Source organism: Colias croceus, chromosome 20, assembly GCF_905220415.1.
Source record: "Colias croceus chromosome 20, ilColCroc2.1".
NCBI classification, from domain to species: domain Eukaryota; kingdom Metazoa; phylum Arthropoda; class Insecta; order Lepidoptera; family Pieridae; genus Colias; species Colias croceus.
Window position 1 is genome coordinate 1,774,095 of NC_059556.1, and position 26,092 is coordinate 1,800,186.

The 26,092-nt window shown below is 33.9% G+C and overlaps 2 protein-coding genes across 2 annotated transcripts; one reads left to right on the forward strand and one right to left on the reverse strand.

The window, feature by feature from the left end:
* Positions 1-398: 398 nt before the first annotated feature.
* LOC123701018 lies at positions 399-3,001 on the reverse strand. The gene is made up of 2 exons (XM_045648426.1): positions 2,744-3,001; positions 399-2,416 (listed from the first exon to the last, which is right to left on the reverse strand). Exons 1-2 carry the CDS (start codon positions 2,760-2,762, stop codon positions 399-401), a joined length of 2,037 nt encoding a protein of 678 aa, XP_045504382.1. The 5' UTR covers positions 2,763-3,001.
* Positions 3,002-4,421: 1,420 nt separating this feature from the next.
* Positions 4,422-6,608, forward strand: LOC123700650. The gene is made up of 5 exons (XM_045647904.1): positions 4,422-5,086; positions 5,192-5,495; positions 5,589-5,636; positions 5,782-6,061; positions 6,553-6,608. The coding sequence occupies exons 1-5, from the start codon at positions 4,902-4,904 to the stop codon at positions 6,606-6,608; spliced, it is 873 nt and encodes a 290-aa protein (XP_045503860.1). The 5' UTR covers positions 4,422-4,901.
* The last annotated feature ends 19,484 nt before the right edge of the window (positions 6,609-26,092 follow it).

The following is a 26,092-nucleotide window of genomic DNA, read 5'->3' on the forward strand; positions in this document are numbered from 1 at the left end:
TTTATAAGCGCAGCGGCCACATGGAAATCGTCCATCATGTGGCTCATGGCCCGATTAAAAAATCTTGTCTAAACAGTCGAAAATCGCGTTTGAACCGTCCCACATACGTAGATTTCGACTAATTAGGCGGCCAAAAATATGTTTTTATTTTTATGGGGTAAAAGGCAGTTTAGAAAGGAAACAAAACAGTTTTTGACTAAAAAAACATTTTTATTTGGTAAATATAAGAAAAAAAATTAAAAAGATACAGTTTTTATAAGAACACAATTTTTTAAACAAATACTTAATTTCTATGAGCAATAATCTTATTTATTTATACAAGATTTGACATATACAATATTCATATATAATTTTTTTACAATTACAATTATCACTCCCGCATTATTTTTCAAGAAAAATCATGTTTCCTGATCTGTGTCTGAGTTTTCTTGATCTATCTCTTCGTTCGGTTCAGCAGACACAAGCAGAGCTATCGTTTCTTTTAAGAACGATTTTTGAGAAATTCTTTTGACAGTCCTCATACTGCTTAAAAGAGGATCGGATGTTAATAGCAACCTTTGATATATATCAAGGTTACACACCTCTCTTGAAAACTTCCTTGAAAAGTTTTGCCGATAGGACCGAAAATGTTTATTTCGTGCCTCTGCTGCTTCTTCCGATAATTGCCCTATTGGCAACAAAGCCTTTTGAATAATGCTGGCACCGTGAATCAAAATCTTGTGCATGGTTGGTGTCATAGGGTGCCAGCCGTATTGCTCCACATATAACTTTGCTGTGTCCAAAGCATAGCTGTCGTATTTAGCTACATCAATGTTATAGCCACAAGAAATAGCTTCTATTATGACTTTAAGTCTATGAATCAGTTCATGGTTTATACCCGTTATCTCAGCCGCCAACTCGGTGTCCTCGAAAAAACGTCTGCTGGTATTGCCATCATTTGTATTTCCGAAATTTGCCTTTGGCATGTCTACTAAGAGACCAGTTTCTGTCCGGAACCTTTCTTGGATATCCTTCTTTTTATTCTGCTCTAACAGCTTTTCTTCCGGGGTTCTCCTTTCTCTGTATTTCTTGACAGGTAATTTATATGCCAGGTGCAATATGCTTTCAAAAAGCCGTATCCTGGCATCTAAAACCGAAATTCCGAAATCCAACGCTTCGGGGCTTGACTCATTTCTTTTACTGAGGTCATTGAAGTCCTTTGAAGTAGCCCCACAGATATAGCATCGACTTGTGGATGTTGTGTTTGTTGCTGCATTGCAAATTTTTCCGTCAATCATCGTCATTTTCATGATATGCCTAAACTTAAATTCGCCACCATCTAAATTCACTGTAGTGGGCGTCAGGGACTTGGTGGCATTTTCCACATAACTGATTTCCTCTTTTGTTATATCTGTAGATTCCTTAATAAATCGGAATCTTATAGGGCGGCAAAATCGTGGAGAAGAAGGCGTGGGATTTTGCCAAACAGTCTTTTCATTGTTTTCTCCACAAACAATTTTCAAAGGCACAAAAGAGCTTATAAATATGTTGGCATCAGAGTCGGCATCATCTGTGAATTTCTGTTTAAACCGTGATTGTTGGGAGCCGTCACATCCCCATTTGCAAATTAACGTTAATGACTCCCGTTCATTGTCATTCAGTGTTACTAACACTTCTTCCAGGAATATCGATAAGCGCATAACAGTATGGTTTATAAGGCTTTGTAAATCCATTTCTGCACAAGTAGCCGTTACCCGTAAAGCACTTTTTGGTGGATAGCATTCTTGTTTTGCTTTCAACAATAAATCATAGCAAGGATAATGCCTTTTGTTTGTTGCCCTTATTATTTCATACTGCCGCCGAGTGAGATCGGCTTCTACAAACATTTTCAGGGTCTGAAATGGGGTCAAAGGAGCGATCATATCACTCGCCTTGGAATAGGCTTTCCTATATTTACTAGCCCGGGTCGGCGATTTCGTAACGTCTTTGAGAACTGTCGAGGCATCCCTTTTGCCATCCTTTTGCAAAACTACTTGTGCGGCATGTACAATGACCTCTGGTTCTGTAGACGAACGTATTTCCTCAGTCTTTCTCCTCTTGCTACGTTCACTTGAATCCGCAAAGGATTTGCAAGGTCGGCCTTGGCGAGGCGTTTCAATAGGAATTTCAAAAGTGCCCTCTAACCAGGACTGGTTATTTTTTAAAAAAACTTCTTCTACTTTGTGTGCTTTCAACCACCTTTGTTTCATTTGAGATTTTATGTAGGAAAAATTATGCTTCAGAGTCTTTTTACTCTCTTCAGTAACTCCATAACACTCCAGCAGATTATTTTCCAAATAGTCCAGTTTTTCACCGAAATTTGGTAAATCTTGACTTTGCATCTGGTCGAACAAGTACTTCCGAGTAACTACTTTAAAGCCAGAGGCACTAGAAGACCCTACAACAAATAAAAAATATGTTTTAGTATAGGAGACAAAATCCCATATTTTTCTAGGTTTCTACGTACAAACTTTGATATGAAATTTTGTGGTATTCTGCGGGTTTCTGCGGTTGATTTTTTTATTTAAGATAATGTAAAGTGTATAACCAATTAAACAAATAAGAAAATTTGACAGGGACGGACCCTGAAGTACACTAAAGACACTATTGAAAGTCAAAAACATGAATATTTTGTTAGAAAAATGGGTTAACTTTTGAGTGGTTAAAAAATGTAATATAAACCTACAAAATATGAACTAATTAATCAACATTGAAAATATCTTACCTGAAGTTTGAGAATCCATCACAATTACTGTAATAACTCACTTTGAAAATTAAACATTCACTTTATAAAAACCGTTGCAATGGTAGCGCCGAGAACAGTTACGTGCGTAAGTAGCGACGATCGAACTTCGACTACCTGTCGATCGGCCCAGGCGCACTCGTCTGGCGACAAATGGGCGGGGCGTAATTCCTGGAAGTGTTAGCTACTTGTGGATATCAATATTGTTGGCCTCGTGTTATTTTTTTCAAATTGACTTTTGGCCGCCTAATTAGTCGAAATCTACGTATGTGGCGTCCGTTGACGACTTCGACGACCCAGCGACAAATCGTCACTTTCCGATTTTTATTTGCCTCTAACGTCGATAGCTCGTTTTCACCACGCCGTTTGCTTATAGGCATATCACACCTCCGATAAAATACTGTTACAAATCGAAATTTTTAAATGTTCAGGATAAATAAAAACATTGAATTTATTTTTTGGAAGTCGATTTTTTTATAATTGTTTGAAAATATGTCATACATATGTTATATATCTATGTAAACCTTGTAAAAAGTGTTATTTTATGGCATTATTAATTATCAAAAATAATCGATTTCTTTTAATATATATTTTTACTTGTAACTATTTTATCGAAGGTTATAAAGATATATGAAATGAAATATTCTGTTCATATTGTAACATTCTTTATTTTTATCAAAATAAACAAAAAACTCAAAACTTTTCAATGTGAATTAAGTATTTGATCACTATTGTTTTGGGGTACTTCACAAACATGTTGATAAAACGGTGAATAAAACTGGGGTACGTGATTATTGTTTACCAAACTTAACAAATCATTTCTTTTTCTTTCATTTAGCGGTATAGGTCCGACATAGGCAGCCTTCAAGTCAGGTAATGTTTGCTGGGACTTACGCCAAAGCTTAGTCTCCAAAAATACCATTAGATTTTCTTTCATCACCATTAGATTTTTTGAAGTAAATTATATTCGGTGTTTGTTTAAAATATTTCAAAACTTTTACTTCATTAATTTTCCTACTGCCAATAGTCATTCGCATGTTACTCATCAAATCTTTCAAAGATATAAAATCATTAAATGAAAGTTCATTTACGTTGTATTGCTCGCCAGTTTTTTTCGCTGATTTTATTATTTGTGCGTATTGGGACGGTACATAGATAGGACCCGATTTAAGGTTCCGTTTAACGTTTTTTTCAATAATAACTGAGTGGACCGAGTCCCCCTCATTTTGGGTATGGCCAGATATTAAATACTTATGTGTGATTGAATCAAGATTTTTAAACTTCAAGACACAGTATACATAAACAGCTACTATAAATTTATTTTTATTGTGCCCTGTACAATTATCTGAATAAAATGTTAAGTTATAATTGCCATCTTTATTACGTGAACAATCAATTTTTTCAATGTATTTCAATAAACAGCTCCCTATCTCATCAGATCCCCGATTACCAGCTCCTTCATGCCAAAAATAGCATTAGATTTTTTTGTTTTTTAAGTCGGTTATTGTGAAGTTGAGACAGTTCAACTTGCTCTTATAGTAAAATACGGAAACATTCCCTTTTGGTACTGGTAACACGGCTTGTAAATCATACACAGCCACTATATCCTTGTTAGAGTCATGCCCGATTTCACCAGTAACCCCTAAACAGTCTCCTAAGTAAGGGTTCCTTATTTTAAGGGACCCTTTAAATCACTACCTTACCTAAATTCTGTTTCACCATCCTATGGGTCACTTATCTAAGAGACCCCTAGCTAAGTGACGTTTAGTGTGGGGATGCTACGCAATGTTAATCGATAAGAGGATCGATTATAGGATTCTATTGATATTTAGTTGAAAAACCACTTAATTTCACTCAGTTTATGTAGTAATAATGAGTTTGTTACCTTTAAATATAAAATAAAACAAAAAAAACAACTTTTTATGTATTTTGGCTGCCACGGCGAATATGCCTTTGCGTAAAATCACACTTCAAAGTGACATTTTTATTTTTAATGACAATGACACATGTCACATTGTCAAATAGTTTGATTTTGTTGCCGGTTGCATTCAAAGAGGATAAAATCACTACGTTTTAGTCGCATTCGTTGTTTGTTTCGTGTTTTTTTTCGTTGGTATTTGTAATTATATAACAAAGAATAATGGCAGAAAAAAGAAAACGCGGACAAAATTTCTCAATTGAGGATAAGGATAAACTGATAAAGTTACTGCTGCAACACAAAAATACCATCTTAAATAAAAGAACAGATGGTTCCACAAATGAGGCAAAAAACTGTGCTTGGATATCCATAACGGAATCTTTTAATTCCACATCAAATATACACAGGTATGTATGATAAACATATTTACTTGTTATTTGTATTTTATATGTATATACATACTTATTGTACATACCAGTCACGATATCTAACCTAAAAAAATTTTTTTTTAGAACCAAGGAATCTTTGATGAAGATATGGGAGAAGCTTAAAAGTGACAGCAAAAAATATTATGCCCAATCAAGAAGAGATACGTCACGGACAGGAGGTGGCCCTTCTACAGTTAAAATTGACCCGGTACTCGAACAGGTGTCTACAATTATGGGCCGAGGGTGCACCGGTATTTTAGGGATACCAGACTGTGATGCCGAGACTGGAGGAGAGAGTGAAGAGATAGTCAAAGTTATTTGTATTGAGGATGAATTTTGGGAAACTGACGGACATTCAGCACAATCTCTTGAAGAACCAAACTTGAAGGTATATTTAATTTGCTCTCTCATACTCCATTGTTATAAAACTTTTTGTTGATGTTATTAAATAATTAAATACACTATATGCATTTTTTTTCAGAGCCAAACACATGAAAATTTTAAAACAGCTGAAGAACCTAAGCCTGATGTAAGTAGAAAATAATATTTGATTATAATATATGTGCAGCATGTAGCATGACTATGTAATGTTTAGGTTTAATTTTTTTTATTCTATTTATAATTGGTTTTAATATGTACATCCAAATAATAGTTATTTTCATTTTGTTTCTAAGAACGTACAAGAACTTCAGAAGGAAGCTCTATTGATTAATAAAACGCCTCTGTGGTCACGAAGGCGGCCACAGATATCCAACAACACTGAGCGCAGTGAAGCTACAGCAGTAGTTTCACAGAGTATCCAAGGCGTCTATAAAAGAAAGGAAACTGTTGAGGAGCTCAAGGAGCAGTTATTGAGGGAGGAGATAGATTTTAAAAGGAAATTATATAATTTTCAATTGCAAGCAGCTGCAAAAGAGGTGGAAATTAAAACTGCAGTTTTAGAACAAATAAAAGGTAATTGTCTATTTATTACAATATATAACACAATAATTTAATTATATATTTACAGACTGTCAAAGTATTGTGTCATTTGACTTCTCTGGAAGCCATAGACAGGATCAGTATTTGTAATAGATGGACGGGGAATTTGTCCATTGTCGATTAGTTCATCCAAATTTGGAATAGAACCATCGTTTATTGGTTCACTTTCTTTTCTTATTATACATATATTATGTAACACACAACATGCCAACATAACACGAATAGATGTCATGAGTTGTAGTCTGATGCCCACAGCTAACACCGGAAATCTTCTCTTTAGGACTCCATATTGCCGCTCAACAACATTTCTTGTTTTGATGTGAGCATCATTATATTTTTGCTGTCCTCGGGTAGCAGGATTAAGATAAGGAGTCAGAAGATGGCTCTGAAAATATAAATCATGACATTCTATGAAATTATGCAGAAGTTTTATCAACATAATAAAAAAAAAATATTTGTTTCAGGTGGGGGCATCTCTTTACAAAATTTATTTGGTGTGCAGAATGAAAAGAAAGATTGATAAATATAATAAATTGACTTATCATACTTAAATAAAACCATTTCTTTTATTTTTACCTTTAATGGATATCCACTGTCTCCTAACAAATAATTTCCCCTGTATTCACCTGCTTCAAACTTATTATATGTACGACAGCCTTGGTAAATTGTAGCATCATGAGTTGATCCAGGCCAGCGGGCCACCACATTTGTTATCAATAAATCTGCAGTACTTATTGTTTGCATATTGACAGACATGTAGCCTTTTCTATTTCGGAATAACTCAGCATCATCTCCTCCTAAAATTTACAATAAGTATGTAGATAGGGTAGGCTTAATATTAATCTAAATATTTACCCTAACTACTTCACAATGAAAAGTTACTCACCTGGTGATTGAATCTTTATATGTGTACAGTCTATACATCCTAAAACATTTGGGAATCTAGCTATTCTGTAAAATTGTTGTTTAACTATTTGTTGTGCTTCTTCAGTGTCTGGAAAGTTTATGAACTCTCTTAGTAGACCCACTATAGCTTCAGACACCCTCTTTATAATTCGGCTGCAAGTAGAATTACTTATGCCATTTAGGTCCGCTATCGATAATAATTGATTCCCTGTCGCATAAAATCTAAGTGCACAAAGTAGCTGGTTAATAGGCGCTACAGATTTATTTCTGAAATTAAATGAAAAAACAATATAGATACGTAACAAAGGTTTACGTTAATTTAGTCGTAAATATTGGTCAGTACTATATCAAATGCTGGCTTACCTGTCATCGTTGAATTCTAATAAATATTCTATTTTTTGCAATATAAATAAAACACTCTCTTTTGATAACCTATATCTTATGAAAAAATCTTTGTCATCATATTTATTAAAATCCTTTGATCGTTCACGGTAAATCCTCGGTCGCCGCAAAGTTCGGTTATTTAATAATTGTATATCTTCAATTGCTTCTAAATCTTCATATACATCGTCATCGCTATCCATTTTTAATTCGTTAAATAGGAGTAATTTGTTGGAACACCAAAAACAACCAAATAATATCTGTCACTTAAACGTTAGGGGGTCGAATATTCACCCCCTAATGTTAAGGGGCTACCTAACGATCTAAGTGACACTTATCTGTCGGTGAAAACAAATTTTACGTAAGGTATCCCTTAAATTCAACTAGGTGACACTTAAATTTTAAGGGTTACTGGTGAAATCGGGCATCATTCTCTTTGTCTAGTTGCTTTTCTTGACGGGACATAACTTTTTGTTGATGGTGGTGAAGATATTTTTCTTCTAATTTGAGCTTCTCATCATCTTTTGCATTCTCGTAGGCAACACATAGTTCACAGCGATCTTTTTTGGGTGTAAAAAATCCTAAATTAAACTCACTATTAAATATTTTCGCATACATAACGTAATTAGCATAAGGTTCATTATTTTTAACACGGTCTTCTTTATAGTCACGATGTAAATCTGATATGGTCTTTCAACCCTCAATAAAGCACATATTATGTGCTTAATAACCACACGACTCCATGTCTTCTATAACGTCTCTGAAACCACGGTCACAAATAAAAACATCGTTCGTATAAAAATAATAATGAAACGGGTTTTCTTCGTTCTCGTTAGTTCGTAACTAATTAGTTCTCGCATTATGGTGGCATCAGATGTTGTTGCTGCGTGAGGACCAGTAACATCTATTATGTAGCCATCACAGCATACGATAAGAAATTGTTTTAACAGGTTAGCGTATTTGTGCTAGTGACGTTGCTAGACTTTTATTTTTTACGGTGAACCGTTTGAAGAAATAGTCTTTTATTTTTTTTAATTGCCTTTTGTTGATTAATCATTCTCCCACAATATCTCATATATTTATTTAATGATTCTTCTAAGTGTTTAACAGCTTCGCTTGGTTTTGTTACTATTTTCTCCGTCTTAACCAGCCTGATAATTTTTTCTGATCCATTTTTTAGTAAATTTTCAGTCTTAGAACTCCAGGTCCAATACAAAAAATCTATATTATTGTCATATATAATAATAATAATAAAAGCCTTTATTTATTCCTTTTCTTATATATCTAATTACATAATTTATTTTTGTTAGTATGGTTAGTATTTACATTATTCTTATTTCTATTACAATTCTATTTTTAAATATTAAATGTGTTAGTAAATTTAAACAGTATGCAATTAAATATATTATAAAGGACCGCTTTTTGCGGTAAAAGCCTCCTCCAATTTTTTCCACTCATCTCTGTTTTTACTCGTGTCCATGCACGCAGGGCACCTGCGTGATTTTTCAAATCATCACTCCATCGTGTACTTGGTCTCCTTCTTTTCCGCTTTCTATAATAAGGTGTCCAATTAAGAACTGTGTGTGACCATCTGTCATCTCTCAATCTGCACAGGTGACCTGCCCACTTCCACTTCATTTTACAGACATACATTGCTACATCTCGAGCATTCGTTCTTTTTCTTATAACAGTATGTCTTATTCTATCTCTCAGTTTAATATTCATAAAGCTTCGTTCCATACCTCTTTGACAGATGCTAATTCTATTCAGATGTTTTTTTGTTTAAGAGTCCATGTTTGGCATGCATATGTAAGACATGGTGTTAGACATATATCCATCGCTTTAGCTTTTAATGGGATTGGTAACTGACCTTTGAAAATTTCTTTCATAGCCCAATATTTGTTCCATGGTTGTTTGACTCTTCTTTCAATTTCTTTTTCGTTGCATAATTTAAATGATATGAGATGTCCAAGATAGATATAGTATTGTCATATACTAAATACTTTATATCTCTAAATTTACATCCAGCACAATCTCGAAATAGACATTTAGCATTATCGGTGCAGCAAATGGTTTATTTATATACCTTATATTTGTGCAGTGCAGATACCAAAAGCTTAAAATTTTCGTGTATGTCACACAGACACGTTTCTTTAGGTCGCTTGGAGGCTGGTATAATCCAGAATGGCCTAAATGGACAAAATGCGGCAAAACTCAAAGGGAATGATTTGGAGTATATCAATTTTTTATGAAGGTTGTCAAGAGAATCGTTTTAATAACGTTTTTGGTTTTGACACTATTTTCCACACCATTTGTCGCTCATTAAATAGCTTGCAAATTCATCTCAAATTATATTTGTGCTGTCATCTCTTCATCTTGAAGTTGTAATGAGTGAAATTCATCATCAGTTATTGCCAATTTATCCTTTTGCCGAAAACCATCTCGATCTGCAACAAAATTGTGTAGGACACAACATGCCTTATATTATAGGACACGTCTATCGGTCTGTGAAAAATGCGCCATTAATTCGCCATAATCCCAAAAGCGCATTCGACATATCTTCAGGCTCTGCCGAGACAATAATTATTGTAAATATTTTGTTTAATAGTGGGTACACACGTACGCACATGCTCGTTAAACTTGCTCGATCTCGAGCAAGTACGAACGTGTTTACCATGCAAGTCTCAAGACAAATGCTCGAAGCCAACCATTTCAATCCAACAACTTCGATTCGAGCAAGATTCAAACCTCCATAATTTTTACTCGATGTTCGAAGCAATCTTGTTTGTACGTGTAGCTGCGACTTCGAGCATGTAAGTCTTGAGCGAGTGATTAATCGAAATGGTTGTGCGTACGCAGCTGAAATGTCGGACTTTCGAGCGTTTACTCGTGATTTTGTGGAAAATTAATAAACATGTATCGAGAAGAAGAGTGTTTATGGAAAACAATGCCGTAAAGTGGGGTATTTTGGAAACCATGGGGTTAATTAAAACTTCAGAAATAAAATATTTAAGAACTGATATTTTATTTTTTTCTACCAATAGAATATTATTTTATCATCTGGCAACACTAATACTAAAGCAGTAGTACGAGACAAAATTTTGAGGTTATAAACGCATTGCGTGTGTCGCAAAATGATTGTTTAAAAAAAGTAAAAAATTGTGCTAAATTTATGGGTGTCTTACTTTTGTTTATTTACAACAAAATTTTGGAGGTAAGTTGAATATAATATTTGTCATTTATCATGTGTTTTGTTGTGATTTCAATGCTTATTGCCGGCTTTTTCTGAAGAGGTTATAAACACTTTATTTTTTATCTTTTTCTAAATGGGGCTTTTTGAAACAGTTTTGAGGCTATTTGAAACGAAATTCCAAATAGCCCCTTCTATGTCTGGTTATTATTTTACTCGGAGTATGAATGATGTACCAAATAGCCCCTAGTACCAAGTAGTACATTTTTTTTGTATTTAAGGGTATGTTGACTGCATTTTTGTTTCAGTTTTAAAACCATGGTTCGAACATACACTAGAAAATATTCAAATATAAGAAATGGAAAGTCACATTTACCGTATCAGAACTACCAACCGGAAAACTTACAAGCCGCCATCAATAGTGTAAAAGAAGGAAGAATGAGTCTTACAGATGCAGCGAATACGTACGGTGTGCCAAAGAGTACCCTGAGTAGAAAAACTAGGAATATCAACTGCTCGCAAGAGAAGGCTGGTCATCCGACCTTATTTTCACCTGAAGAGGAGAGAATTTTCGTTAAATTTATTTTAGTAGTAGGCGAGTGGGGCTTTCCATTTGATTCGACTGATCTCCGTATTTTTGCCCAGAAATACCTTAATAAGATTGGTAAAAAAGTATATGGGCTTAAAGACAATATGCCCGGGGTGGATTGGGCCCGTAATTTTCTTTTAAGATATAAGTCACAAATTTCAAATCGCAAATCTGCAAATATTTCTAGTGATTGAGCAAGATTTACGCCACAAGATATAGATGCCTTTTTTGAAAATTATGCAAAAATAGTTGAAGGTGTTGCTGAAGATTGTATAATTAACTATGACGAAACTAATTTGACGGATGACCCCGGAAATAAAAATTATATATATAAAAGAGGGTGCAAATATCCAGAGCGAATCTTTAACACCTCAAAAACGGCAATTTCACTTATGTTTTCTGGCACTGCATCAGGGCATCTGTTACCTATGTACGTTGTTTATAAATCCGAAAATCTTTGGGACACATGGATGGAGGCAGGACCAGAGGGCACAAGATATAATCGCTCAAAAAGTGGGTGGTTCGATTCTGTATGCTTTGAAGATTGGTTTAATACTATTATTGTCCCATATGTGCGAAATAAGCCCGGTCCAAAGGTGTTAATTGGTGATAATTTATCATCGCACTTTTCAGAAAGCGTGTTAAAGACTTGTGAAGAATTAAATATTGCATTTGTGTGCCTACCACCTAAAACAACTCATCTACTTCAACCCTTGGACGTCGCGTTTTTCGCCCCATTGAAGGCTTATTGGAGAGACGTTCTCACTAAATGGAAACTGACTGAGGGAAGAAAACATAAAACATTAATAAAAAGTGCATTTCCTAAACTATTATGTAAATTAAAAAACAAACTAATTGAAAATGATGTCGAATCTATCAATTTAAAAGCTGGTTTCAATAAGTCCGGACTGTACCCTGTTGATCCTAATAGACCTAAATCTAGATTACCTCAATCCCAGACATCCAATTCTGAAACAGAAATAGAGAGTACTGCGTCTTCGGTGATACGCGATATCTTAATGGATATGAGATGTCCTGAGGTTCCAGAGGGAGTAAGGAGGAAAAAAAGATTTGTTGTTGAACCGGGTAAGAGCGTAACTGCAGAAGATTTAGTCAAATGTCAGCAAAAAAAAGACTCTAGAACAAAGCGGTCGGGAAAAAACAATAAGTCTACTTCCAAAGTAGTATTAGATCCAATTGACCCCGTTCCTGGTCCTTCTGGACTACACCAAACAAACAACATATTAGAAACTTATGACAGTGACACTTCCAAATCTTCGTATGAACAAAGTACTCATACTGTAATGCCTGTATTACTGCAAACAAAAGACTACAATGGTAAGGGTAAAGGTATCGGAAAGAAAACGAAACCTTGTGAAACATTGATTAATAAGAAAAAGCAAAGTGAGAATTCAATAGAAATATGTGAGGATGATAATATAGGTGTGCCAGTGCAAGAAAGTGACAATCCTGGTGAAGAAAATCTGGTCTTTTTGTCAAACCTTTCCAAAACAGATGAACAGAATCAATCTTTTTCTACCTATCAGACTTTACCAAAATGCTTACAATCCAGTCATGATAATCAACCTACAAAAAAAAACTCAAAAAATAAATATCATTTCCGATGAAAAAGTCAGCTTTGAAGAATTTTTACTTAAAAGAGTATGCCAGGATAAGAAGGAAAATACTACGGCAAAAAAGAAGCGAGTGGCTAAAAGAGCAGAAGTTATTACTGTATCTACAAGTAAAATAAAAGAAAAATCTTTCGGAATTACCAGAAAAGACCTTATCAATAATACCATAACTAAAATTTCGAATAAAAAACGGGTAAGAAAATCAAAGGATTCATCTACAAGCAATTCAGATAGTGATATTATGAGTACCCACAGTGACTCTGATATATGCGAGTATGCTACCGACACAACCATTGTTGCCAACTCAATTTCTAAGGCCGATGAAACATATTTAGCTGGTAATAAGACTGATATAGATAATGCAACTAAAGAGACTGACTTACAGAATAATACTGAAAAAGTAGTTTTAAGTGAAATAACAAATATAAGAGAAAATTATAGAGATAACAATGAAGACGAGTTGTTTTTAGATCAACCAAATGAAGATCCTTCATATTGCATTAATGATTTTGTTTTGGTGCGTTACCTTAGTAGAAAAAATTGGACATATTATGTTGGTATTGTTCAAGAAATTACCAAGGACATTAACGGGCAACACAAATATACAATACTCTTTTACAAAACTGTAAAAAAACCTGTTCTGTTATTTCGCAAGACAAGATTAATTGATCGTGATATAGTTGACAATGTTTCTATTGTAAAACAAATTTCATTAAAAGAATCACCAAACAATTGTAATGACCTATTGCTTGCTGAAGAGGGTGATATGATATATTTTATTTAAAATATATCACATCACCCTATTCAGTTCGTCTATCCAATTGTTCATTGTGTTGCATATTTTTAATGTGCCGACATAACTAAGCACCTATTTAATAATGCATCAAAGAGATTATATGCATATTGTTTTTAAAAAATGTTTACTGGTTAATGTTTCTAAGATCCTTTTTATTTTTGAGAATTTTATTACGAGATTCTAATTTTGTGATAACTTTAGTCTTTACACATTAATTTTATTAAATTGAGGCTAGATTGAATTGCCAAAAATTGTTTTTATGTTCCGAAGTTTTCTATCGTTTTGTCAAGTGGGTTAGTGAGGTCTAACGACCCTACGCCCGCTATTTTCTAAGTTTTTAAACCGCCTCAAAAACCACGTCAGGCTATTTAGCGACCAGGACCAACGGTTTATACGTGCCTATATGTTTATGTTTGATTTTCGTTAAATATTTTTTCATTGTCCTAAGAAAATCTTTCCGTAAGGTTATGTTTTCAGTTAATAAAAATATATTATAAAAGTACTGATTTTTTTATTTTTTGTGTTGACTTCCCCTTAAATTATTCCAAATATATCCTACATTTGCCAACTAAAGTTCCAACGAATGACTATACTAATTCCAAATATCCCCAAATATAGTGGCACTCTATTCATATGGTAAACTTTCATTCGGAAAGTAACTGGATTGTAACAACGTAAAAGAACAAGAGCTCTATTATTTTAAAAGGTCATTTACCGTATCGTAATTCCGAATATCGCTTAACTTGCTCAAATCAAAAGTTTCCAAAATCTTTTGAAACAAAAGAACAATCTGTATCAAATTCCAAAAAATCCCCATGTTGCGATAATTGGAACAGCACTTTTAAAAAATAATATCTTTGGTATTTTAATCCTTATAGGGTTGGCAGTGCTAGCCAGTGGTATATCACTGTAGAATCTGTCAAAAACAAATATCAAAATAGGATTAGATGTACATACTTCGTTACAATATATTTTTTTCGATAAATTTTGTACCAAATAACCCCACTTTACGGTGTTAAAAGAGTACAGCGACAAGGGTAAAAGGCAAGGGCAAAAAATTGATGATTCTAAAAGGAGTGAGAAAGGCACAGCTGAGGTGTATGAGCCTCGGTTGTGGTATTTCTCAAAAATAATTTATTACGTTATGCCAATAGTCGTAGAACAAATGTTGTTACTTATGATGTTAGCTATCTTGTCCTGCGAGGTTGCTGGTGTTTTACAAGTAGCCCTGTATAATGTTAATTTTTCGTCATGTGTTTTAATTAAATACGAATAAAACTATTGTGTAGCATTCTTGCGTTTTATTTATTTATTTATTTTTATATACTATATAATAATACAATCCATACTAATATTAGAAATGCGAAAGTAACTCTGTCTGTCTGTTACTCAATCACGCCTAAACTACTGAACCAATTTGCATGAAATTTGGTATGGAGATATTTTGATACCCGAGGAAGGACATAGGATACTTTTTATTGCGAAATATGTACCACGGGCGAAGCTGGGGCGGACCGCTAGTTCATTATAAATTAAATTAAACTGGCGCAAACATAATCTCTTTAGAGATTTACCGCGCGCCAGCGCCGTCGACATAAGAAAAAAATTAAGATTCGATAACATTGACAATCAATAATACAAATCAGTTATAACATACATTCATTCACAAAACTAACAAAAATATCCCGCAACATCTAAGTACATCTTTTATTTCATTATCATAAGAAATAACAATTATGGGTAGAAATAAAAAATAATCTACGTCTTATCGCAGCTGCGGTCTGCACTCTGCACCCACAGGGTGTTGATTTTCGCTTACAGGATTAATTAATTGTTAAATTGAAAGACATTTTTTTACACAATTATATTTCTTCCGGGCCTTTGAATAAAGTCTATTTCAGCGAGAACCTAACATGGGACACCAAGCGGTATGACACGACATGTGTAGATTAGTTCAAAATGTCCAATGGACGGAATGATATTTACGATATTTTTCGCATAAAAAGGTAAAAAAATATGACTTTTCACTCAGTCTTAACTTTTTTGAACATACATTTTTGGTCATTCTCCTTTATATCTCTGTGCAATTTTGCAACACTGCCTGGCTGCCTATTTTCGTGATAAAACTTAATTGCAGAGCAAATGTATTTTCTCGCAGAAAGAATTATTTCAGTGGTGACGAGTTTTTTTTGTTTAGCGTCCAATCGTAAGTCAGTTTTAAGTTGTTGTAGCTTATTGCATAAATTCCTTAATATGTGATTTCGGCAACTGATTTTCTCTATAGTTATATTTCTCTATAGTTTTTGTAACATTTGTGTTTCTGGCAGTTTCACCTCGTTTTACAAATACAGCAGTATTTATTTTTTACAGCATAAAAGAGTACCTTTCCAAAACGTCTCCTTACAATAGATGCAGGAATATATAATATCATAGTGCAGCGTAGTTAGATTTATAGGACCTTTTGCACCAACAACCGTCTACAATAACATCTATTTCAGCTATTCCTTCCTTGGCAACTCGTCCTTCGCCTATTTCTGCTAGTCTTTCTTCTTCTCCTGCTTTCTTCATTTCTTCCCAAGCCGTCTCTTCCCACTCTTGACAAACCTCATCATGGGATTTTTCATACAGGTAAGACGTAATATTTGGCAAATCTAAAGCAGCTGTAATGTGCTGTATCTTTGCATACCCACACCCAGCAACCATTGCTCTTATAACTATATTTTTATATAGCAATTGCATTTAAGGAAGAAAGACTGTATAACCCTTTATAAGGCAGAGGAAACTAGAAGTGATAGCAACATGTACATAATAAGAGGTTGAAATTAATGTTATTAGCTGTGTTTTACCTGAAATAAAACACATATTAAATACTTACCTATATTTGAAGCTTACTTATTGAGAAGGTACCTAGCTTTTTCCGCCTATTTTCCCTCTCTTTCTCGTTGTATATATGCTATCTCTCTCGCACACGGCACACCTCTCACCAGGTGGCGCGGCCGGCGCACGATAATGTGCAGGCGCTAGATCTTCTTCATTGAGTCGAAATACTCAACAGGTGGACGTTAAGTGTAAGCTTCAAATATAGGTAAGTATTTAATATGTGTTTTATTTCAGGTAAAACACAGCTATTAAACACTTGACCGTAATTTGAAGCTTACTTATTGAGACCTGTTTGTTACCCACCTGGTGTACAATATATGGACGCCAATGTGAATTTGAATAGGTACATAAGTAATTACTTATTTCTTTATTTGAAAGAGTAAGGTGTGCAGATAGTATACCAATAAATCACACAAATTTTTAAATTTTTATATTATTTATATTAACAATAAAAAGTTAATCAAATAAGAACCAAAAAGTAAATCATAATGATTAAAAGTATTAGAACTTATGAGATTGGTTCAAGCGTACCTTAGTTAACCTTTTGGGCTTGAAAAGTTAAAGTTACTACAATTTCCACTATCTTTAGCGTAAATCTGCGAAAGAGCAAGTAACGACTTTTAATTACGCATTTAGATGTTACTTACAAAATTAAGCAACAGCTCATCACCGACGAGGCAAGAATACCTCAAACTCAAACCTTTATTTATTCAATTAGACTTCTGTAGAAGCACCATTGAATCCTCATAACATAGATTTACCAGCTGTCTCAACTCACACAGTTCTAACCCAACCTGCTACTAGCGGACAAGTAGAGACCTTGGTCTTTACTTTTAGGGTCAAATAAATTAAAAGGTCATCCCTTGGATAAGGTAATAAAATAAACCAGGTAAGCGGTTTAAATTATAATACAGATAATATGTAACATCCAACCAAAGCGTGCGGTGTCTATTAATGTTTAGAGCCAACGCCACCGATCATAATATAAACATGGCTGGTACTTTCAGTGCAATGCATGAATTATTTATTTAAAACTGATAGGTTTTAAACTCTGTACTGGAAACATATAATGAACTCAAGAAGTTAGAGACTAAAATGATAAGAGCTTATCTGTGTCCCAAACCTGCAATTACTACAGCTAAGTACGTTAAGTTTTAATCAAATTAATTTTAAGGTATAGTTATGGTTTACATCAGAACTTATATACCAAAAGTCTCGGGACTACATAACGTGACTTATTTATAATGAAAGTGTTTGTGCATAACATCTAGGCCATCAACAGCTATATGAACGTCAGATAGGAAATGAGCCAAATTTATCCAGTAAGTAACAAAGGTTTTTAATTATACTTATTCTAATTCAACCAACTTCTACTAGCTACTCCGTATGTCTTTTGGGTAGACGGAGGCAAATAGGATTTTTCTTCCGACTATAACATTTGATATTTGGAAAATGTATACATTTCTGTATACCTTCAGAGTCAGATTCTAGTGGTGCAGCACTAAACACTGTCTATTAGGTGAATGGTGCTGCTGACCGGGCCTTCAGTTCTGCTTTCCAGAATACCTTCGCCCTTCTCGGTGCTACTACTACTGAAATAGCAGTACTCTTACACGTCGTTCAGGCCTCGAACTGACTAGGATTTCTCATATTATCGTTACAACCCTCGCTCGCTCTAACGAGAACAAATTATCGCTAAGGAATTCTGCTGCAGGACAATGGCAACAGATTAATATGCATTATTATGTTCAGGAATATGGTGCGTTCTGAATACTATCGTCGTCTGAAGGTATCTCCTTTCGATTAACTGCATTAAGGGTGCAGATCTGATCCCATTTTTGTTCCGTAGGAATGCTACGACTGCCTAAACGTTAAACTGGACAAAGAAAGTTGCCCTGAATATGGTCGGTTGTTCCAACATGGCAACATCCCTAATATGGCTAGCTTACCTTAGTTACCCCTTGATTGTAACTGCTACCAATGGAGGCACTGCTCGTGGGTTGTCCACAGTTTTTCGAGTGCAAAAATGAAGAACTGAACTCGTGGGGATCTATGTCGAATGAATCTGTTTTAAGATTATGAAAGGACAGTTGGTTGTGGATGCGAAGACAGGACGTTACTTTAGTCATCTGTAACCACCACGAGAGGCAGCCACGGACAGTGATATAGTAAGAACTAAACTAGCAAAGTTTAGTTGGCTTACTAGACTTTGTCATGTTTAAAATGCAGTATATCATCTGTATAGAATTGCATTTATGACCATTGATAAACTTAATTCAACCGCAACCACGAGAAGCAGGCACGGATATCGATATAGCAAGAACTAAACCAGAAAGGTTTAGTTCGCTTATCTGGTATATTTTTAATGTTTCAAAAGCCGTATAGTCTGTATTGCATTGCATTTATTGCCCCCCCCCCCCCCCCCTTCAAATCAAAGAAATGTGAAGTCATCTGGCAGAGCTTTCTCGTGAAGGGTAGGGGTTCCAAGTAATATCTAATAATACGAGGCTTTTGTTTGGAAGGATTGACCTTCCGTTATTAATTATCCTCTATCCTAAGTAACTCAATAGTCAGAATTCACAGCACTCGTTGAGTCCTTAAACGTTTTACGTTAATAGTTGCATATAAGTTTATTATATAATATAATAATCCTGGTGGGATGACAAGAAACTTGTCTAAGCAAATGATTATCCTAATCCCTCAGCGATTTATTGTTTGAGCCCTGAAGAAAAACTCATGGGTGCCATAATGAGGCCAAACGGGTTGATAAACGAGTCGAATAAATTGCCTACAAGATCGGGCAACTAAAGTAGGCCTATGAGAGGTCAACTATACATAACCAATCGTAATTTGTTACATTCAATCGCTTTGCGATTAAAAAATCTCTTCAGGTGATTTTATGTGAAAATTGGTCGGCTAGTGCCATGAAATTACGATAACAAATATACCATTGACACAAGGCTTGGTGACAATCCTGGAAACCACCGCCACAAATCATCTGCGAGATGATATTTGATCAGACTCGCCTCCCTTTGTTGTGATTCTCTGCATTGTGAGGCTCTGCATTGGTAAATACAATTTGTTCAAGTCGCAATTTCCATAATTGATAAACCAATGGTGGTTTCCTGATTAAATAAGCGTAAGCTAACCTTTTAGGATACAAATTATTCATTTCATGCGTCCATTATTTAACGTCTCTTACCTATTTTATTGTATTTATTAGGTTATATTACTATACTTATATTGTATAGATGGCCCACTGTGAATTAGATTTCAAAACCTTTTTCTACCTACCTTAGAAGAGTGAAGATCCGTTACTGTCATCTCTAACATTTTCGTGGGTCCTCGTTGACGAAAGCAAATATCTATGATCATTTTAATGATCAATCCTTTGTATATTTGCACCAACCGCAATCAAAGCCCCGCGAGGGCCGATATATATTTGCACCATTTCCCCGTGAGGGACGGTCGTAATCAAAGCCCCGCGAGGGCTGATATATATTTCCACCATTTCTCCTTGAGGGCGGTTGTAATCAAAGCCCCGCGAGGGCTGATATATTTGCACCTATTTCCCTGCGAGCGACAGCTGCGCGAGGGATGTTTGTAATTTGAAATAAGTAGGGCCTTCCCAAAAATACTTAATAGTCACCCTGCGAGGGTGGGTTTAACCTGGCTAACGAACCTAACCTGCGAGGAGTAGCGGTTAAACCTAGCGGCCACATTTATGTAATCTGCTTCGAGCAAGATTTAAGGTGCTAATATAAAATTAGAAGTTAATAATCATTTAAAATAATAATATAGTAACAAGGTACTTTAACTTATTTTCCAATGCTAGCAACAGCTGTCCAGGATGAAATAAGAATTGATTTGACAATGGTAATTAATTGTTATGTATATATAAAAAGAAGGCTTTAACTATTTAATAAAGTCAAAATTCAAATCATTTACACAAAATTTTAAAATGAACTTCGATTCATATTTAATTTCATACAATCGATGTCACATTCAGTTGCTTTATATCCGTTAACATTCCTTACGAACGCAGCCATACGTGGCCATACCATCGTAGGACGGTTTTATTGCACAAAATAATCTCCGCTCACCCGCAATTTTTTACTTTTTGTCAAGGTGTACAAGTTTATAATATTATTCTAAAACGTTAGAATATGTGAATAGTAAATCCTTTGAAATGTCTCTAAATTTAATTTCTAATTAAGGTATCTCGATAACTATACGATAACGTCTCTTTCCAAACTAGAAAATTTAAATGTAAAATTTTGGCACTTACTCGTTTTAACCAAAAAGTTGCATCATTTGAAACATAGGAAACGTAATATAAATAAAAGTAATTTTCAAACCAAAATTGCTGTGTGTAATACCTATGTCTATTTTCGCTTATATACGGATCAGATTAATACTCATAAAAGGACACGTATAGACTACGGATACTTTTGAATGTGTGGTACGTTCATGGTACCTACTGAACATGTGCATTGTGCGTATTCCATCATTATTCAGATGAGCGGCTAACTCCCGGACGATTTATAACATATCTCGACATGTTCGGACACGTTGTGATTCGTGCAATTACGCTAACATCAATTTGTTCCTGTTATAGGTAATACCTATATAATTTGTTCTTTGAGCTGACTCATCTCGTTCGATAATTTTTAGTTATAAACTATACTCCGAACCGTTCTAGTGATAACGACAATGTAATAAAGTCGTAGCAATGGATTGCATGCCTGTTAAGCTTTGAGTTGGCTCATAGGATTAGCCTTGGATTTATCCATACATACTATTAATATTCACTTGTAACCTTGTAATAAAAACACATTAAAAATGAAATAAAATAAAAATATCTATATAAAAGAGAGGGTATTTGATATATTTAGTCAATATCAAATAATCACAAAAGTAATATTAACGATACGAGTAAAGCCGAACGGTAAATCCGTTAAAATCTGCTTTACTCACAGTATTAGAAATTCAAATATTCATTAGTATATATTGCATTACTTATAAAATATTTCAAAAGAAAAGTTACTATTTCACGTAAAATGTAACGGTTGTATCGTTAATTTTAAATATCTAACATGCTATTAAGTATTTAAAGCATATTGAAAAATAAACTATTGCTGAAGGATTCACTAAAAGACCTCAGCATTTTAAATAAGGTCCAACGGATATACCGTCGATTTAAAAGATTTTTGCTCATTTTTAAGTAAAATGTCATTACAATAGATGTAAAAATAACTCACTGTACCGATCCGACGGGATACACTTTTTCACACTTTTAGCACTTGCAATATGCAATACTTAATACTTAATAGCACCAAGGTTGTAGTCTTGTAGACAACCTTCTCGCGGCGGAAGCTAGACGCCAATGAAGAAGATCTAGCGCCTGCACATTATCGTGCGCCGGCCGCGCCACCTGGTGAGAGGTGTGCCGTGTGCGAGAGAGATAGCATATATACAACGAGAAAGAGAGGGAAAATAGGCGGAAAAAGCTAGGTACCTTCTCAATAAGTAAGCTTCAAATTACGGTCAAGTGTTTAATAGGACCTCAGAAAGGCAGTTTTTTGTGTTTTTTTTTTTTTTTTAAATCAGGTGGCAATATAGTTGCCACTGCCTGTAAATAAAACGAAAATATTCTGAAAATGGCTTATTTATTAGTGGTAAAATCAGATTTTTTCACAAGTTTTGAAGCAAACTGGACATTTTTATCGTTATAATCTAATTGGAGGAATGAAATAAATCAAAGCAAGGTACTACACAAAGCGGCACCTTGCACATGGAGCACTGTATCTTGGACCTCTTATTATTAGTTTTTGTGCTGCACATTCGACAGTGACGCCACGATTCAATTTTTTCATGTTTGTGGATGCCAACATTAGAAAGTCGAATTTCTTGATCTACTCCTATTATCTTCTGGCTATGCGTAGACATTTTTGACTTCTTTTTCAAGTACTGAGGTTCTAGATATCTAGATGGCAGATACACTGTATTCCTTGTCAAAGAAAAAGATTTAATACATAAGTTAATGTCAAAGTAAATAAATGCATCACGATGATGATTTGTTAGGTTATACAATTTTAAATTCATATTATGAACTAGCTTCCGCCCGCGACTCCGTCCGCGCGGATGTCCTTCTTCGCGTGGATGGTTTATTTCTCCATTTTGAGTACATAACTCTGACAATGACATCTTATAAAAAAAAAAAAATCCACTGCGGGTAACGCAACGTGTGTTCGCGGTTCTATAGAACAACGTCTATGGATAAAACTGAAAAATTAAGATTTTTTTTTTCTACGTATTTTTCCAGGATAAAAAGTATCCTATTTTACGCCCAGGATAATAAGGTATAATTATACCAAGTTTCATCGAAATCGAACCGTTAGTTTTCACGTGATGTCTTCACATACAGACAGACAGACAGACAGACAAAAAATTTTTTAATCACATATTTGGGTTTGGTATCGATCCAGTAACACCCCCTGCTATTTATTTTTTCAATATTTTCAATGTACAGAATTGACCCTTCTACAGATTTATTATATGTATAGATTAATCTATTTTGTTCCTGTGTTAAACCAGGTAGGTATGGCAATGTACACAACATAAATTTACATTTAGTCTTACTACTAATATCTAACATTTTTTTTAAATCCTACATCAATATCCTTATTATTTATATTTAAACTGTCCAGCATATGTTCATCAATTAAATGGAACAGCAGAGATATACAATCGTACATTAATGGATATGGGTAGATGTCTTTTATCAGAAGAAGGTAGAAAGAAGATGGTGGCCAGAAATAATTAAAACAGCTGCTCATCTTAAGAACAGAACTTTGACTAATACTATTCTGCCGCCCTATCGAAGAGTGCTATAACTAGGTTTTGACTACTTTCGAGATATTCGCGGTTAAAGATTTAATTTTTGTTTTGTGTGTATCTTCGTAACTACAAAAGCTATTGGTTTGAAACTTTTACTAAACGACTGATAAAATAATGCTTAATTTTATGTAGTATATTATATTTGTACATTAGTTTATATATATGTTACCGGAAATGTATGAAATCAAGGAATTGTATTCAATTCCTAGGAAATGGGTACAATTCCGATACCATTTAGGAAATGTATAAAATATTGTTTAAAAAACTATTTAATGCATACATATCCTAGGAAATGTATAATCTTCCTAGGAATTGTATAAAGTAAATGCTTTCTGTAATAAAACACGTTTTTTTTTTTATTATAGCTCTTATATACAATCGGGTAACAGTCATACCGTAAAATTGTAATAATATTATGTTTATATTATTATCTTACTAATTAACATTTTAAAAATCAACTATCTAACTTTTAACGTAAATATCACAAAATCAACTTATACATATTTATTCTTATAAAATCAAATTTTCATTTGGCAAGTAATCAGTCCCGTCGTCCCGCTGTCCCCGCGTATATTTGGCGCAGTCGGATTGTATAATCCGCCGTATTATATTACGGCTAGTAGCTGTTTTAATATGCCGAAAATTCGTCTTTTTCCAAAATTCTACAAAAAGACGGTCAAGAGTCGACGGAGCCCCACGAAGTGGGGCTCCTATTTCTGTGTAGTTTTAAAAACACCTAACCTAACCCACCCCCTTATCCAAACCAAAAATTTCTGATTACGAATTATCGGCATAGTTAACTAAAAAATGCGGACCGTTGGTAAACGGCCAGATTATATACAATTTGCCTGCGATATATCAATATCTTAAATGTAATTGCATTTCCGATAGCTATTTAGGAAATGTATAGATTTCCTAGGAAATGTGTATAAAATAATTTATTTCACACATTTCCGTGCGATTTTAGGAATTGTATACAATGACGGATTACATACATTTCCGGTAACATATACACTAAAAACCGCAATAATGTTTTTATCTTTAGGACTTATGAATCGTTTTATTATAGCATTCCTAATCATAACTGCAATAACTACCTACACTACTTATTACAGTTTTTTTTAGTAAACCAACATATTGCTCTTTTGTGTAGCACAAACTATATGATGCCCTATAGTTTCTTCCAACCATAAGTGCAATAACTGTCCTAGTTATTGCGGTTTTCCTTAGTGAAATATTTTAATTAGATGGTTGATTACAAGAACATAATAAGTTTTTATGAAAATATATTAAAAAAAACAAAGTTATTTGGTGTGAAAATATTTATTTATAAAGTTCAATTATATGAAAATGTAAAAATCTAAACAAAATTGTTTTCAATGAAATCACTTTAAGTGTTTTCTTACTTACATAATACTTTCAACAATTACAAAATCAACAAATTCTCTTATAATACATCTTCTCTTTTACAAAATTTTTATCTATTTCCTTATATTAAAAACAGTATAAAGTCTATATTTAAAAAGGCACATTATGAGACCAATCTTTAAATCAGTCTTAATTCAATTAAAGTACCTACTTACTTAACCTAAAGCAAAATTATTGCGTAAGAAAATATTTATTAATAAGTTATTTACTTACTTATTGCAGAAAATATTAAAATCTAAAAAATTACCTCTTGAAAATAAAATAAATGTTTTCTTTCCTAATAATTTCAACAGTTACTTCAATCAAATCACAACTTAAAATCTTTGTATTTACACATATTAATAGTAATAACAAACTAAACAATCTTTTGAATACTTTTCTCTTTGCTTATACCAAAAACATTAACACTTAATCTAATAAGGCACATTATGAGATCATTCTTTAAATCAGTCTTATCGCAACTTAAAAAGCAGTTTGTTAATCTTAATTTAATCTATGTTTGACACTTGCGAAGATACTGGTAAGTTTAACCAAAAACTCCTTCTCGTCTCTGGCATCAGAGGCAACAATTCTGATATTATTCTTTCTTTTCGATCTTTTGTTATACCTCTGAATACAGTTTTATTTTTAATATCTGGATTTTTTTTTATTTTTCATAATTTTCGTTTGTAGGAAATCTAATTCTCTCCAATCTGCTGCATGTTTTTCTTTGACTTTCAATGAAAATTGTCCCCTTTCAGCCTTGACTGCCAAAATATTTTTTAAGTATATCCTTGGTTGTGTGTTTCTTATTTTGTGCTGAGACGATAGGTCTTGATAAAAATAAAAATCTGATGTAGCTCTTACCATGTTTTTCTTAGAATTTGACAATTTTACATCAATTTTTTTTTCTCGCATTTGAATGCCATAAAACCAAAAATATAAATTCAATTTTACAGCATCCACACAATCGTCAAAATCATAAACTTTTTGTTTATTTTTTAATGACTTTTCAACTTGGTGGTGAAAATGGTCAGCCGACATGAATGTGTGGCCGGGTTCGAAATATTTTATTGTAATAGATTCAGCAGCAATCAGATGACTTTTAACTATGTTTACTAAGAAAGTCATTTAGTAAGCTAGACATTTTAATTAATAAGTTTCCTCATGATAACTGCAATAACTCTTACTTGTTGCGCATGACTAATAATGTGCTAGTAAGTTTATGAAACGTACTGGTCATAAGTGCAATAACTGGAATATTGCGGTTATTTTATGTAATATTACAAAATATCAAAGCTATCCAAGTCATAACTCAAGA